This window comes from Alternaria infectoria (genome assembly GCF_024043175.1).
Source record: "Alternaria infectoria strain BMP 0036 chromosome Unknown scaffold_21, whole genome shotgun sequence".
NCBI classification, from domain to species: domain Eukaryota; kingdom Fungi; phylum Ascomycota; class Dothideomycetes; order Pleosporales; family Pleosporaceae; genus Alternaria; species Alternaria infectoria.
Window position 1 is genome coordinate 81,605 of NW_026250710.1, and position 16,541 is coordinate 98,145.

The 16,541-nt window shown below is 53.0% G+C and overlaps 5 protein-coding genes across 5 annotated transcripts; 4 read left to right on the top strand and 1 right to left on the bottom strand.

Moving 5' to 3' along the window:
* Positions 1 to 1,371: 1,371 nt before the first annotated feature.
* J4E92_009090 (uncharacterized protein) lies at positions 1,372 to 2,882 on the top strand (the record flags this gene model as incomplete). Its single annotated transcript, XM_051500439.1, has 4 exons — positions 1,372 to 1,533; positions 1,586 to 1,622; positions 1,672 to 2,161; positions 2,618 to 2,882. 4 exons carry the CDS (start codon positions 1,372 to 1,374, stop codon positions 2,880 to 2,882), a joined length of 954 nt encoding a protein of 317 aa, XP_051349265.1.
* A 458-nt stretch (positions 2,883 to 3,340) lies between these two features.
* J4E92_009091 (uncharacterized protein) lies at positions 3,341 to 6,207 on the top strand (the record flags this gene model as incomplete). The annotated part of the gene is made up of 2 exons (XM_051500440.1): positions 3,341 to 3,347; positions 3,749 to 6,207. 2 exons carry the CDS (start codon positions 3,341 to 3,343, stop codon positions 6,205 to 6,207), a joined length of 2,466 nt encoding a protein of 821 aa, XP_051349266.1.
* Positions 6,208 to 6,817: 610 nt separating this feature from the next.
* Positions 6,818 to 9,541, top strand: J4E92_009092 (uncharacterized protein; the record flags this gene model as incomplete). The annotated part of the gene is made up of 2 exons (XM_051500441.1): positions 6,818 to 6,824; positions 6,993 to 9,541. 2 exons carry the CDS (start codon positions 6,818 to 6,820, stop codon positions 9,539 to 9,541), a joined length of 2,556 nt encoding a protein of 851 aa, XP_051349267.1.
* A 3,297-nt stretch (positions 9,542 to 12,838) lies between these two features.
* On the bottom strand, positions 12,839 to 14,248 carry J4E92_009093 (uncharacterized protein; the record flags this gene model as incomplete). Its single annotated transcript, XM_051500442.1, has 1 exon — positions 12,839 to 14,248. One exon carries the CDS (start codon positions 14,246 to 14,248, stop codon positions 12,839 to 12,841), a length of 1,410 nt encoding a protein of 469 aa, XP_051349268.1.
* A 1,295-nt stretch (positions 14,249 to 15,543) lies between these two features.
* J4E92_009094 (uncharacterized protein) lies at positions 15,544 to 16,506 on the top strand (the record flags this gene model as incomplete). Its single annotated transcript, XM_051500443.1, has 1 exon — positions 15,544 to 16,506. The coding sequence occupies one exon, from the start codon at positions 15,544 to 15,546 to the stop codon at positions 16,504 to 16,506; it is 963 nt and encodes a 320-aa protein (XP_051349269.1).
* Positions 16,507 to 16,541: the final 35 nt, after the last annotated feature.

Below are 16,541 nucleotides of genomic sequence, written 5' to 3' on the forward strand. Positions count from 1 at the left end.
TACAGCTAAAGATCCGGTCTAAAAGCTACCCGCACATCTCCTGGAGCCACAGTTATTCTGCTCACCAAATGTTTAGTGGAAGTTGATCTTGTCCAATTTCTGATGTCTCCACCTGTATTCGAAATGCCTCGGCGACTTCTAACGGTCTTGAGCAGCTGCATGCGCTGCTGATGACTGATCTGCAGATTTTCAGGGCCATACTGCTTCTGCTCGCTTTCTAGCAGCGCAGCTGTGAGACCATCATAGGTCAACGGAGTAGGAACCAAGCATGTCAAGTGGCAGAGCCGTCTCGCTGACTGCGACGTAGGATATACTGTAGCGTCCTGTCATTTTCATGGGGTTGGCACTAGGGTCCCGGCCCGGGCCTCAACCAATTCAATTCAAACTCAGCACATGAAAGCTCCTTTCCAGACGTCTCGCGATGGTGTTCGTGCCGTCAATTTCTAAAGCTTCGTACTTTGGCGAGGTAGAGATTGAAAAAGCGCATTGCGTGCGCAAGCCCGTCTTTAGGTCCGCCCCGTGCGTCTCTAGCTGCAGCCTGCAAACGCGAAGGATGATCATGGTTTTGCCCACACAAAGTTTTTAGTCTTCGCTTACAAAATCCGCGAATGAGAGTTTACCGTCTCCTGTACGACATCACGCAAGCCGTGCCACGTTCCTGCATGTGTGTGTACACTCCGCTTTTTCGACTGATCTTCCCGAGTCCTCAGTTGCATCCTTTACCGCTCTGGTTCGGTACGACGCTCGAGATGGAATCGCATCCACGACTCCTTAGCCCGTGTGTAATATCACGATCTCACTTCCCAGGATGCTGGCGGCCGAAGGAGCCCTATGCATCGGGCTGAAACACTACATCCGGCAAACATGGTTGGTGACACCATAGCCGCCATCACAAAACGAATGAACACGAACTGCTCAAGGTCGAACCATACACAACTTTTGCGCACGCGTGCCGCTTGAAGTTGGAGCTACTTCTCCAACTTTTCGTGACAGCCGAACAGCTCACCATTGTGCAGGGACTGGGTTCTCTGCGTTCTGTAGATCCCGGGAAAACCGGAACGTCGCACGGGACGTGTTGAGACCGATCTCACACACTTCGTTGCTCTCGCGTTTTCGACTCGTGGCCATGCCGAAGGTTTCCTGACAGGGCTGCAGACCCTGGCACCCGCGGAGTAATTGGCGAATGTCACTGTTCGGTGGGCGTACGGAAGGTGGGTACGTGCATAAGTGTGGTTAAAGGTAAAGCCACCGACAAAGCCCATACCACCCATCTCGTCCAGGGATCGAGCAGGTTGTGAAATACTCCATGTTTCCCACAAAAGCAGCCTGATTCACCTTATCTGGTCGTCTTGAGACCTACGCTATCACATCATGGCTGGATCATTATCTGATAACCCGAGGGGCAGGCAAGCGGTCGAGATCTCTTCTGTCTTCACTGGTCTGGCTCTCATCACCGTCGTCCTTCGACTATACACGCGCTTCTTTATAATTCGCTGCGTGGGTATCGAAGATGCCGGCATCGCTCTCGCAATGGTAAGTCTATCACTACGTCATGTTGTGTATGTCCATGCTAACCTTCTGCCAGCTCTGCTCCATTGGCCTGACAATCGCCATTGGTATCCGTTAGTATATGCCTGACTATGCCATCTTATAGACACTGACAAAATACAGAGGCCGAATATGGTATGGGCAGACACATCAAAACAATTCCAGACGATCATATGGTCAAGTTCTTGAGGGTGCGACACTCTCAACGTGTACTTCAGGGCACTGCTAACATGAAGCGACAGACATTCTGGTCCAGTCTCATCGTATACTACCTGTCGCTTGGGTTGACCAAAGGATCAATGCTCCTCCAATATCGACGCATCTTCCCGACCAAGAAGTTTCAAATCGCGAACTGGCTCACGATGGCCGTTGTCGTCGCCTACACCATCTGGACAGTCTTCTCCAGTATCTTCACCTGCACACCCGTACGAGCTTTCTGGACTCACGAGAAGTCTACTTGTCTTAACCAATTCGCCGTCTGGTTCACGAACGCCGCCATCAACATCCTTACCGATTTCGCGATCATCCTTCTTCCTATTCCGGTCATCCAGAAGTTAAACCTCGGCAAGAGGCAGAAGATTGGGCTCATCTCCATCTTCGCTGTTGGCGGATTGTGAGTATCCCTCCCTGCTGTTACCTTGTTTTGTCCATTCGGGCCGTTCCGTGAGCGCCTGATGTCTGTTACAAGGTGTAACACGAAGCTCACTCGGTTTTCGCACGGTGCATCACTGTACCACCGGCTCTTCTCGTGATGAGTTACTCAGCGGGCATACCCCTACCATCAACTGTTACAAAGAAGTCACACTAACGCGCGATCCTGCAGTGTCTGCCTAGTCTCAATTCTCCGTCTACAATCTCTCGTCGCGATCTCGAACTCGGCTGATCCTAGTTACGACAACCCGCCTGCAGCGACCTGGAGCTCCGTTGAGACCAACGTCGGCATTATTTGTGCCTGTCTGCCGTTGCTCAGGCCTTTGATCACACATTGGCTTCCAAGGGCGTTCCCGTCAAGACACCGCAGCGCATATTCCCACTCTCGCCCACAAGGCGCTCGTACCTACGGAAGTAGGGGTGGCAGCAAGGCGCTGCGCACCAAAGACGACTACGTTCTAGACGTAACAAAGCGCTCGAATGGCTCGAGCGAGGATGCCAGAGACATCCAAGTCGTTACGGACATCCACGTAGAAGTGGATGGTGCCGATGGGAGGAGGCTTAGCGGCTGGAGAACGCCCGCTTCGCAGGCCACCTGGGCGGACGATATATCCCGCAAGGAAACACAAAGGGAGAACAGCACCGAGATGCTGGTAGACGAAAATCCGCGTGTGTCGAGGTAGATCCGAGACTTTCCTTTTGTTCAGGCCACACACTTTGACATCACTTTGTTACGATACCCCATGACCTACCTACTATTAATAGAGAGTAATTCGACTCTTGTAATGCCCTCACTTCTATATCTTTGTAATTATCCCACTCTTCTCACGATTGTGCGCGTGAGCGCCACCTTATCGCCTTCAATTGCTACATCCCGGAACTTCAGTCCTGGTCAAAAAGATGCTGTCCAGCTCAACTATACCTCTTCTCTCTGCTTTCAATCATGACCAGAAGTCCCTGTTCTCGCCACCCTATCAGGACCATGATTTGTTTCCTACGTTCTCCCCACGACATCTTTCGCCCATCCAACCATGTTTCCTCGTCGGCAAACCACCCGAACCAAGCCAGTGACTTCAGGAAAAGAAGCGTACTGATCTAATCGAAGCTTCTGGACTGTTGCGCTGACTTCCCTTTCACCCAGATGCTAGGTGTTTGGCCAACATCGTTGAGTGTAAGTCGTACAAGCAACAAACACCTCGCTGAGCACGTTGATATACATATATCGCTGCGCAGTACCACGTCGGAGTCAGTATGTACCTATGTTACCTATACTATAGCTTTTCAGAGCCTTTCGCAATATATACCTTGCGTCATTAAGAGGAGGAATCGCAAGCATGAGGAGCTTCGCCAAGCCTGTACGTGATGGTCGCACAAGCCCTTTCACGTGCATTCACTCGCAGGTACGACTAGTGTGGAGCTAGTGTAGTCAGTGCTACAGCTGACACTACCCTTTACTCAACCCAGAGGTACTTTCAGCCTCCGAGCGATAGGCCACCACCACTTCCCGCAAGCTCGTATTTACTCTACCAGTAACTGCAGCTTTGCACAGCTAACAAGCGCGTCGGTTCCATCTCCAATATCGACATACAGGCTGTCTGTATGGTATACGGAACCTGTCTGCACGCCAAAATGGTACCAACAGTCGCTATGGCGCCCGCTGCTGCGGTCACAAGCGATGATCGCGCATCATCCGCTCATCCAAGGTCAGTGATTGCTTTCTCCAACTACACGATATATCCCCTGACTCTTCCCAGTGAGCGTGCACGATACGCAGGCCAGGCTGTCCAAACCTCTATGTCGTACTGGTCCGCAACTACGTACACATCCGTCGCCCCAAGCACACGAGCGCCGACTATGTCGCACCGCTCATTTGCTGCTTCGGATTCGCCCAATGTGCGAGCTCTCAACGGCTTCCAGTCGCGCGACCCCCATACCTCACGACCTGAGTTATCCGGGTTGGAGTTCCACGCCGAATACTCCACCACCAAGAGCCCTCGGGGGCTCCAGCGGCGGGCCAAGGTCGATGGATGCTCGACCATCGTCAACGCTACCAGTCAACCATCGCTCGTTGAGAAGTTCGCTATCCTCGTGGTCTGCGCGTTCTTTGTATCATGGATAGTACGATCTGCCGCTGAGAGCATCTTTACTCTTGTTCCCTTTGCCGGCCTGGTATGGTTGGTGTTCGGCGGGTTCCAGATGCTTGAGCAGCAACAGCAGTCAGCTCAGCCGTTACCGATTCTAGACGACGACACGTCTTGCGGTGTTTGTACGACTGGCGACATCGTACCCTTGATTGAGGCAATGATGCTCGACCGACAGACCGCTCATGAAGAGTCGAAAGTGCCACAGTGGTTAGCAAGCTTTCGGGATATGTCTGCAGGCAGCGACCAGTGGATGTCGTCTCTTGGAAACGAAGAGAGTCTGCCTCTCGATACCGCCATCTCACCAAGTGCTCAGGGTTCTACGGGAATGTTCCACACTACCGAACCCCAGTGCGAGATCGTCGGATACGAAGACGCTGTCGAAGCTGCTTGCTCCAGCAGTGACCAGATAGCAGCACTTCAGCGTCAGCATGGCAATCTTGTCTTCAATGACACTGATCAATGGGCCCCGGGTGGTCGACTTTACAACCAACGCATGGCCAATCATCTCGAGCCAATCTTCATTGGTAGTGATGGTCAGTCGTACGAGGATGTCGACGCATGGTATGGACGACCTACCGAAGCAGACGCGCTGGACATCGCCTTCCTTCTATACGTTTTGGAACCGCATCTTCCAGAAAGCCTGAAAGCAGCGATTGGAGCCCAGTCTTTGGATGAACTTATCAAGACACGATCGCAGAATGGCGAGAATGCCCTCCTCCAGGAACTCGAAAAGTGTTGGTACATCATGTGCCCCGGTACTGTCGTCGCGTCCGGTGCGCCCATCAAGACATTGCAGGATATCAAAACCATCATCGAGGGGAACCGGAGGAAATTCACCCCTGCATGTCACCTTGATGTACGCCATTATGTGGGACTAGATCACCCTTGCCGACCATATCTCACGGAATATGAAGAGATGGCGATCAATGAAGGCATCTCGGACTACAACATGCGTAACTGGGATATTGCCTTCAAACCCTCCTTCATTCGTGAAGTCACGAAGGGCAAGCCAGAGCACGCCTTGATCGAAAGCTACGAGCGTGTTCCCGACTGGATGGAAGACATTGACCAAGGCGACCTACTTGATCCAAATGCCTTCCACGAGTGTCCATGCGGACAAGTCGCGATGTCGACGCTCGGTAGCTACCGCGACGAAAAGGAGCACAACTACAAGGAGATGAAAGGCTTTGAATCTTCCTTCCCGATCGAAGTCCTCGACGGTAGCGAGCTCCATGACGCCATGGCTGACCTGGTTCAGTTCCCGGATTATCCCGAGCATGCGACACCGCCTCGTTCCCAGGAGATTGTACAGAACTGCGAGCTGCATAAGACGACCACCAAGAACATATTTGTTCTAGTCGACACATCAGCCGAGGACATCAACGACCGCATCAGCCATCCTGGTGGTTTACTTCCTGCTCCAGGAATCGCATCCTCGTCTTACCCTTCTGGCTTCCAGACTACCATCGGTTTTTCGGAGATTCCTTACCGTCTGCTCGCCCCTCGGTGTGAGCACGGTCGCTTGCATCAGGTTGAGTTTACGCCTCAGACGATGTCGAGCAGGATGATGAACGCGAGTCAGATCGGCTGTACACAGTGCTTCCCGCACGGCCACATCGTTACTCGATGCCAGGAGTGTCTTGAGCATTGCTATGCTCTGGCTGAGCCGCACGGCATGTGGGCGCAGCTCGATGCCACATATCAACCGACGGTAGACTTTGCTCAAGAGCAACACCAGGGTCACGACTTGGCACAGAATGTGCAGTCTAGGCGGGCAAAAGCCTTGATCGCTGGTACTGCGCGCGGTACTGCCCACCCACCCGGTATGTCCTTCCTTGGCCCTTCTTGTAAGATCTCCAGCTGACCTCAGACCTGCAGTTCGACAACAGTATCCTAACTTCCCCATTAACTCAGATTTCGAGGCTGCGATGCAGCGCGCAAACTGGGATTGAGCCCTTGAACTTGCCCCTCTTGGGAGCGAGTTTGTACTATTATCACCCCTATCATTCCCTTTTTCGCTGTTTTGATCGAGATCGTGGACGGTCGCGAATGTACTCACTCCTCTTGATTTGTTCAGCGTTTGACACCCGGTTTGCTGTTCTATGAACACTATCTCTGTTTGCTCATGTTAGCCATATAATGCGCATATGCGACTTGTATGTTAGCCATATAAATGCGTATACCCAACTTGCAAGCCATCAGTCTTATTAGCTTCAATTCACTTATATACTAAATAACGCCCCATCGCTGTGAGCAGTTCTATTCACTTCGCAACTATGCTTAGGCTGTGCGGGCAATTACTTTCACTGGACGATAATGTCGAGTTCTCGCGAGCAGCACTGCCCATTTGGATGCCCGAGTCGTTCATTCACCGTAGTCTGTGCTGCTCCCCGAGCTAGACCCGGGGTGGCTCTTGGCTGCGGCTTTGCGACTGAGCTCCCAATCGGTATATATGTCCACGCTCGAGCTGCAGAATGTACAGTACCACCATCACACCACACCAATACTTTCAACCCATATTAACTCGCAGCACCACCTATACTCGCCTAGAACTTGTTACATTTACACCAAGAAGGCCTTAGCCGTGCAGGTGGGCTGTCCGCTCCACTGGCATCAGCCCCAACCGCCCCCTTATACCATTGCCGCAAGCGCTGGCCCAGACGAAGCGCACCCACAAAGCCCTCAGCAGTCTGCCTATAAATGAACTGGATCCGACAAAGGAAGACCTCATTGTGCAAATCGCCAGGTCGTCAGGCATTCCCAGGTTAGTTTCATCTGATGTGTTGAACTCGATTCAAATGCTAAATCACTACAGTCAAACCATGCAGTCACTCAACAAGCTCTTTCCGCCCACTATAGTGGTCACAGCACCATCGTCTTTCGAGGATGCGCACTCAACATCCCCAAACATCGAGAACTTACTAGATACCTCTGCGTCTTCGAAGATCCATGCCGACATGACTGCAGACGACAAAGAAGAAGACTGCGAGAATCCTGTTTATATCAAGTCGCTCGGCCCAAAGTTCCGCGGAGTCGAAGATTTGGTCACTCATCCAAAAGTAGACGACGATGGCTTTGGCTTGCTGAACGACATGACTTCGTCCTCTCTGAACTCCGATTTTGACTATGAGGGTGAGTACAAAGACTACGAGTATACCCACGGGATTCTCGAAGGGATGGGCGTTGGATGCGAAGAACTGAGTGCTTGGCCATACACCCACACTTACTTCCGCACCGAGATGCCAGATGGCAGCAAGATAATCATGGCAAAGTTCCATGATGCCTATGCAAAACATCATACCGGCTTTCCAGCTTTCCAGGATAACAAAGTCAGCGACGAGCTTCAACAGCACTTCCTGGACCTAGCTTGCAATGTGTCCAAGCACAAGCCACACTTGCATCTTCTCGCAAGGAAATTCGAACCTGTTGTGGATGAGGAAGAGCCTCGCCTGAACATTGGTTGTTTTGAGTATCCTCGGCAGTTCCCAGCGGTGTGGAACGAAGACTTTGACGAGATTCCGTTGCCTCTTGGAGAAGAACGTGTCGTTGTTGGACTAGTTCGTTCCGGTAATCAGCGCAAAATCATCTGCGAGACGATGAAAGTGCGCAAAGACCTACCAGAGGACCCGATGGAATTCTCCTCTTGCCAAAAGGGCATTGAAGCAGCCCGCGCGCTCGCCGACTACCAGAATGACAATGAGCAGATCCGACGAGCTACGCCGATCCCTGACTGCGACCGGCCTTATTTTGAGGGAGGGTTACCACTAGACGCCGTACCAAAGGCAAAGTGGGACCATCTTCACGATCATGTGGGCGAAAACGATGGATTTGTCCAAGGTGTCCTGGATAGACTGGAGAAGCTACGCGCTCAACCGGAACACTATGATCAATTAGTCGCAAACGGTTCCCACGAGTATAAGGCCGGCAGTATCCTTGGAGATCGGAAGGGTCTCGAGGAAGACATGATTGTTGGACTCTGGAATGACTTATATCATGAACAGGAGTTTAACACCGAGGCTCTGCGCGAACAGGGGCTACTCGATCCCGAGGACGACTTTGGCGACAACCCAGAGTACCTGAAGGCGAAGAAGCTGTGGTGGGAGCAGAAGATGGGCATCCGCGGCACTGAAGCCATTGTCCGGTATCACATGGAGCACGTTCGCTCACGACGACGCCCTAATCGAGCGGCATATTTTCTGACCGAGGAAGACGATGCTGCTCTTAACTATAGATCGCCGGAATACCCAGCATCGCGTGCTGAACCCGAGGAAGTTCCTAAAGAACATCGATTCTACGACAACCTTCATGACAGCCGAGTGGATTGGGCGGCAAAGTCTGAACGCTGGATTCGGCTGTGGCGTCTTTCAGTGAGCGACATCATCGCTCACGACGACTTCGACGAGGAATGTCGCGAGCCTTACGATGCGCTCGTAGAGTATCAAGACAGCCGCGAACCAGGCTGTGAAGCACACGAAGAACCAGAAGAGTTCGCACGCCCGCTGCTTGGGGGGCGTCGTGTCCCTACCATGGCTGCGCTGGAGCGGAAACGCCGCGACTCAGCTGTTGAGCTGAAAAGCAGGACTTCTCCTGTCGGCTTGAACCTAGCGCTTCACCGTATGCCCGACAGCATTCTTGCGGTTTACCGGATGGCCAAAGACAACATTTCTGTGTCGAACTCCGCAGCTCGTTCGTCAGGTGGACTCATGGAGCACATCCGGGGGACTCGCCACGACGAGGTAAACGATACGGCTGACGCGAAAGCCAATGCGCCTTCTCCCAAGTTCCTTAAGGCGTTCCTGAAGAAGAAGATGGTCAATGCCCCTTCTCCGAAATTTCTCAAGGCATTCTTGGACAAGAAGAAGGCCTCTAGGGGTACAATCAAGTCCAGCATCCAAATGCCGCCTGGCATTCTCGCTGACTACTCGACAGTTGAGGATAACCTCCGTGATCAAGATTCAGACGCTCCTCGTCACTTGAATCACTATAATGGACCCGGTCCTATCCCTATCCCGGGACGCGTCTGGGTAGGCTCATCGAACCCCGAGATGAGCCGTGATCAACGTCGCGAACAGCAGGTCACTGTTCGCGATGGTATAGCTCTGACCCGACCGAGGAATGATGCGGAGAACCGGTTGATGAATTTACTGCATCTGCCTGTCAGCATGGCTGACTCCATACATCGTCCTCGAAGAGAATGAAGAGTATTTGCTAGCACTGGCCCAAACTCGCGTCGACCTAAGTCACTGCGCTTTCCACATATAAGGTGTATTTGAGGAGGGCTGTGGGAGGCCTGGACGAAGGCTGGGAGAGTTGGCAGTTGTCGGTGCCGAGCTCGTGAGGGGTAGGATTCAGAGCTGGACGGTCGGAGACGAGCTGGGCTCTGCATCAAGGAAGATTTGACATCGCGAATTGTGTGACATTTCGGATATGCATGTAAGCGTCTCGTCGAATAGAGGAGATTGGAGGTGTGACAGTGTGATGGACGACGCGATCGAGACACGTTGGCTGGACATCGCGAAGGCTCGGGCATACTAGGCAATCCAACACGAGATTTGGATATGATGAGGGAGTCGTGGCTTTCTTCTTTCCTTGTTTTGCTGTTGTGGGTGCATTTGCATGCGGACCGGAGTGAAGACAGAGTTGTCGCGACTGAGGTTTGGGACGAGAGCTGAGCGTCGCGCTAGCCGGAATGAGCCACGTGATGACGTAGCGTGATTCCGCTGCTCACCCGTAGCCACAAATCAAGCCTTCTCCGCAAAGCTTGACACGCCATCTCATCTCCACTCAGTACGGGTGTGAGTACCGGTATCTATTCATTATTCGTCTGCTTTCGCACCTTCTCTGCAATGGGGTCCATCAGATATGCGCAGCCGCCCTGTGTTGGGAAACGCAGAGTCAAGTCCTACTGCCGCACCTGCCTCCATTTTCAGCTACACTGTTGGTCAATATTGAGGTCTCATCACAGGTCCTTGTTGCCTCCAGCGATGGACTCTGGTCGCGGCTCGTTCCGGTACTACATCGAAAACGCGCGGTGTGCATGGGAGCGCTTCGGAAATAGCAGATCAGACTATTGAGGATGAACTGTGAGTAAGCTAACGCAGTCAGTTCAGACCTCGGGAAGCTCGCCGGTGACTGCAAAGTCACCATTGCTCCAAGGTTCAAGTTCGAAGAGCAAAGAAAGCATCTACTTCGATTTTTTTTCAACCCCGGAAACCACAATGCCTGGGTAGGTACCGAGTCTGTCTCCGAAGAAAGACAATGATGCAAGACTGAGAGCATTACGCGGTCACCATCGTCACGATCAACAAGATGGGGATACTTCAAGAACCGAGCAAATCATACCCCTGTCGTGAATTCGTGGTCAGCCTCATGCTCCGCAGCCAATCTTCAGTCAACCTTGAACCACTAGGCCGCCGGCAGTTGGTGGACATCCCCCGGAAAAGCCACAACCCCAGCTATAGACAAGACGATATAGCCAGAATGGACAAGCTTGATCGAATATCTCATGCACGATACCGTTCATCGCCGCATGCATGCCAGGGCTGTGTACCCGTCACTTTACTATTCTCAATAGTAATGATGTCGCTTTAGGTGACGTATGCCTGGTGGAGTCAGTGATGAAGACGTTGGGGTGGTACGATTTTACTGTAGCTTGGTTGTGTATAAAGAGGATGGTAAGATGCCCGTCGACTCTGCAGTTGCACGGTGAGTTGGCACTGCAACGAGCAATTCCTTTCCAAAATGCTCTATTCCTCATCCGCCGCGTTCCTTTACTCCCTGGCAGGTCTTGCCAATGGCCTACCAGCACCGGCACCTCAGGCGTCAGGAGTCTCTGGTGGCTCATCAGTGCCAGGCCCCGTCGATCCCTCACAAGTCCTGAACATGCCACTACCTTCTTCGGCATCAGGCTCGTTGCGCGGTTCCGACGAGTTACAAGGGTACAACCCTTCGAACCCAGTCGACATGAAGTCTACAGTCATCCCACCTGAGGACTTTGAACTCGCACCTGGGCAGTCGGAAGACGAGGATTTGGGATTGTACATCGATCTCACGAATGTAAAGAACCCACAGCCGATCCGCGGAGGTACTACAGGACCGACTGAACCTGGTCCACGGTGAGTTCATGGCCACGTCCAAAGCCTGTACCTTGGCTGATACCTCACTGCAGTACTCCAGCGTATGATCGTCTGAATAGCGACATTTACGCTCCACCCGGCTCCGATATGGGAGAAGTAAGCAATGCGAAATGGCCATTCGGTCTCAGTCACAACCGACACGGCCTTGCAGGCGCGGGGTGGGCACGATCGCAAAATACCGATCAACTACCATCTTCCGTCGCCATGGCGGGGACAAATATGCGACTAAGCCCCCACGCCTACCGCGAGCTCCACTGGCACAAGCAAGGAGAATGGGCATACATGTACATTCATTCCCCATCCCAGCCCTCAAAAAAAGCTGACCAAATACCCCTAGGCTAAACGGCAGCGTCCGCATCGCCTCCATGAACGAAGCAGGCCAAACCTTCGTCGACGACGTCCAAGAAGGCGACGTCTGGTTCTTCCCCCCAGGAATCCCCCACTCGATCCAAGCCTTCGAAAACGGCTGCGAATTCCTACTCATCTTCAACGACGGCTCCTTCAGCGAAGAAAACACCTTCCTCCTCTCCGAGCTCATGCTACGGAACCCAGAGTCCGTCGTAGCCAAGAACTTTCGTACGTCGGTCAAAACAGTGCAGAACATGCCTCAGGAACAGTTATGGATCTTCCCCGGTACACCCGCGCCGAAGAACATCTCAGAGCAAAATGTAACAGGCCCCGCGGGCGTGATACCAAAAGTAGGCGCATACTCCTACCACTGGAGCCAGCAAGCACCCGCCCGCGTCCCCGGCGGCACAATCAAGATCCTCGACCCCTCCACCTTCCCCATCGCATCCACCTTCTCCGCCGCCTTGATCACCGTCGAACCCGGCGCCATGCGCGAACTCCACTGGCACACCACCTCAGACGAATGGTCCTACTTCATCGCCGGCTCCGCCCGCCTCACCGTCTACGAAGCACCCGCCGCATCTCGCACATTCGACTTTACGGCTGGTGATGTCGGGTATGTGCCTGTGCCTAATGCGCATTATCTTGAGAATACTGGGAACGAGACGTTGGTTTATCTGGAGGTGTTGCAGAGTAGTCAGTATAGTGATGTTAGTGTTAATCAGTGGTTGGGGATTACGCCGAGGCAGATTGTTAAGGATCATTTGAATGTGGGGGATGGGTTTTTGGATGGGTTGACGAAGGGGCATGAGTTTGTGGTGCAGGGGGATAGGGATTTGGGGACGACGGATTTTACGCCGGGGGAACATGGGGGTGCTTAGAGGGTGAGAATATACTTGAGCGTGTAGTGCTATGTAGAGATTGTTTCATAGTCTAGCACGTAATAATGTAATACATGTATTATTCTCCTTCCATATCACATCTCACTCGTAGCCCATTCCACCTTCCCATCTACCCCAACCTCTCCCTACACAACCCCACCGCCACATCCGCCGTCGCCCCATCAAAGAAATCATTCAATATCACAACAACCCCCTCCTCCCCCATCAGCTTCTTCCCCACATCCCCCTTCAACAACGGCAAGATCTTATGATCACACACCGGTTTCGTCGCTAATATCGGACTCGTACTAACATCCGAATCAAGCACACTAGCAATAATCACATCCCTGATATTCGTTGCCGTGGCCTGACACTGCAGTAATGTAACCGGGTGGCCTCTAGGCGGGTCTTCACACATAGAAGATAGTTTCTCGACCATCGAGTCCCCAGTCAGCGTAGCATTGGCGGCGTCGTCGTAATTCGAGATCTGGCCGCAGTCTTTGAGGATGATGAGCCGGGTATTTGACTCGCGGAGGTCGTGAATGGATTTGTGCATCATATCCTCCTGGTTCCCCGCTTTAAGATCTTTATCGCGCAGGATATCGTTGACCGCATCTCGTAGTTCATCGTCGTTGGGGCGGGGACAGTCGCCTGGCACGCCATCCCACCGGTTGTGCACAACGATGATTTCGTCTTTATGGTCAACAAGAAACCGCGTGATATGATCCAGTAACACGCGATACGGCATCCCTGGTATGGCGCCGTGTTGGAAATACCATGTATCATCCAGGGGACTGACTTTCTGCATCTGTCTATGGCATTTCGCGGGGCGGAACTCGAAGTAGCGCGCCCCGATCTTGAGGATGGTGTCGAGAGTGTCTTTCTGGGTTATGGCTAGTGCGCGGATGATGTCTGGTGCGATCCTGTTTATGGCGCCGTCGCCGACTTTGTTGATGATGGTGAGGGCGTGGGGGAGACTGCGGCCGAGGACTTCTTTTATGATGCCTGTGCCGGCGTTTTTGAGGAGCGAGAGACTGCTTGACATGTTGTTCATGCCGATGTCGTGGGCGGAGGGGAGGACCATTTTGTGGAAGGGGCGGTTTGATTTGTCGGAGCCTTGGGGGATGATGTCGCGCATCCAGTTCTCGTAGTTCTTTGTGACGGTTACGTAGCATTGATGCTGTTTTGGTAACTCTGCTAGACCTGGGCCGGCGTCGTAGAATCCGTATGTGATGATGAGGTCGTTGGCGAAGATGCTGGGGGTTTGTTCCATGTTGACCATTGATCCGTCTTCTAACTTGCCTGTCATGCTGTTGATTGCGACCCATTGTTTTGTGAGCTCGCGGCCATCCTGGCGAACGATGAATTCGAAGTTGCCGGTGAACTTGAAATGGGGCAAGTTGGATGACTCTACTTCGAGATGATCGTGGAGGAACTGGTGTTGGTCGCCTCTTTTGACATTGCCCTTTGGTACCGTGTACTCAACCTCGACTTCATCCACCGCGATGTAGGTGAAACATCTTACACCCTTGGAAGGCATTTCCAACTCCTGTTCTTCTTTTTCAAACAGTCTCGTAAATGTATCGTTCGCACTAGATCAGTCTAAACCTTGGCGGGTCTATGCCGGGGGGATCAGAGATGTGCAGCATTTTGAGCTAGGGAAGCGGGGCATCATCTCATATAGCACAACAGCGGGAGATCCGTCAGCCACGCGTTTTCAGCTCTGTCTAGGCTCTACGGGTCGTTAGCGGTGGCTTAGCTGTGGTGTTGAAGTGGGGGAAGCCGCCCGTCGCACCAATTAGGCGCAGCAGCCATGGCACGCTACTCGGGCCGACGCCAACCTTGTAGAGCTGGTAGCTCATTGACGACTTGTTTTGTAGTTATAGAAAAAGTCTGGGTTCAGGAGCTTTCGTTCTTTTGGCTGCGCATCACTGATGGCGGTCCCGTGCATGATGACTGTTGAGCTACCCTGAACCTCTGCCGGCCATTGGTAACACAAGGTAGTTTTTTGCCTTTGATTTGATGAAGTCAATCAAATGAACATTGTGTTCAGACGTATCAAGGATACGCTGACTAGTAATGACGGTATCGACACGAACGACAAGAGAATCCCGCATAAATTTCATAACGTAGATACAGTTTGACGCCTCTGCCAATAAGCCAAGGGTAGCATTCTATGGATATCCATCTCATGGCCGACCAGAATGAGCCTAAACGGAACATTGAGGTCTTGAAGTTCACCTGAAACTGGGTACAGGTTGGGACTGAGCCGTCTTCTCTTGCCACCAGGTGAGAATGTAAATGTCTTCAGGCTATTTTCAGATGCACAGGGTGAAATAGTAAGGCATGGAAGCTCACCCAGCTCTTACCGGCAAATCGGACACCGCGGGCCGTTGTTCGCCAGACATGCAGGCGAAGACGCACCCTTCTGTTGGATCTGCATCGCCGGCATGGAAGTATATGCACCGAGAGGGCGGAAGACCCAATAATGTTCAGACGGAGCAGCTAAGCGGGCTGTAAGAGAGTCGAGATGAAACAAGCTATGTGTTTCAGTGGTGGTGGGTGATGCGTGGATGCTGGCAGGTGTTGGTGGGGCAATGAGCTGTTGCCCCTCACCCCAGGGCTCTCGTTGCGAGCACCTCCCTTCTAGACCAAGTAGCTCCATACCGCCTGCTGCCATTAGTGTGAGCTGTCCCCAATTGATTTCCTGATATTCCACCATCTAATTCCCAATTGCAGTTCGAGCAATCAATCAAACCCGCAAACAAGCCGCTTCGAGTTATACAATAGATACCCCACCATCACCTCGAGCTACAGCAACAACACATCGTCACCATGGTCGACCGTGCGAACCGCCCATCAGCGTTGAACGCGCCTACCGCGTCCGCACCCGGCCCCCAGGTCGACATCGTTGGAGAGGGTGGCAGCCAGAAGGTCGTCGCGAGACTGCCGTCTGGCGAGAGCGTCGAGGTGCTGCTCTTTGGAGCCACTGTTACTAGCTGGAAGAGCAGCGGCGGAAATACTGAGAACCTCTGGTTGAGCGACGCGGCCGATCTGACTGGCAAGAAGCCCGTACGCGGTGGCATCCCCGTCGTATTCCCCGTCTTCGGTCCCCCTCCCAAAGAGGGACACGCCACTTCGTCGCTTCCACAACACGGTTTCGCGCGTGGATCGCGCTGGGAGTACATGGGCAAGTCGACTGCGGAGGATGCTCTCGACTCCAACTCGGTCAAGCTCGACTTTGGCCTCGACCGCCAGTCGCTCAGCGAGGAGTCGCGCAAGGCGTGGCCGCTGGACTTTGGCCTCGTATACAGCGTCACACTGAGCAAGGACAGCCTACAGGCCGTCCTCACCGTCCGCAACGAGGGCGAGGAGAGCTTCGAGTTCCAGTTCCTGCTCCACACCTACTTCAGGATCCAGGACGTGTCCAAGATCGCCATCACCGGCCTGTCTGGCACCGAGTACGTCGACAAGGTACTCAACGCCTCTACCCACACCCAGAGCGACAACCAGCTCAAGATCACCGGCGAGACAGATCGCGTCTACAAGGACATCAAGCAAGACACGACATCTATCACCGAAGACGGCAAGCCTCGCTTTGACGTCATCCGCGACAACGTCAAGGACACTGTGACGTGGAACCCGTGGATCGAGAAGGCCAAGGCCATGGGCGACTTCTCACCCGACGACGGCTACAAGAACATGGTCTGCGTCGAGATCGGTGCCGTGGACGGCTGGCAGAGGCTGGAGAAGGGCGAGGTCTGGGAGGGTGGCATGTTGGTCAAGAGCCACTTGTAGGAGACAGGAGCACGCCAAACTAGGAAAAAAACTGA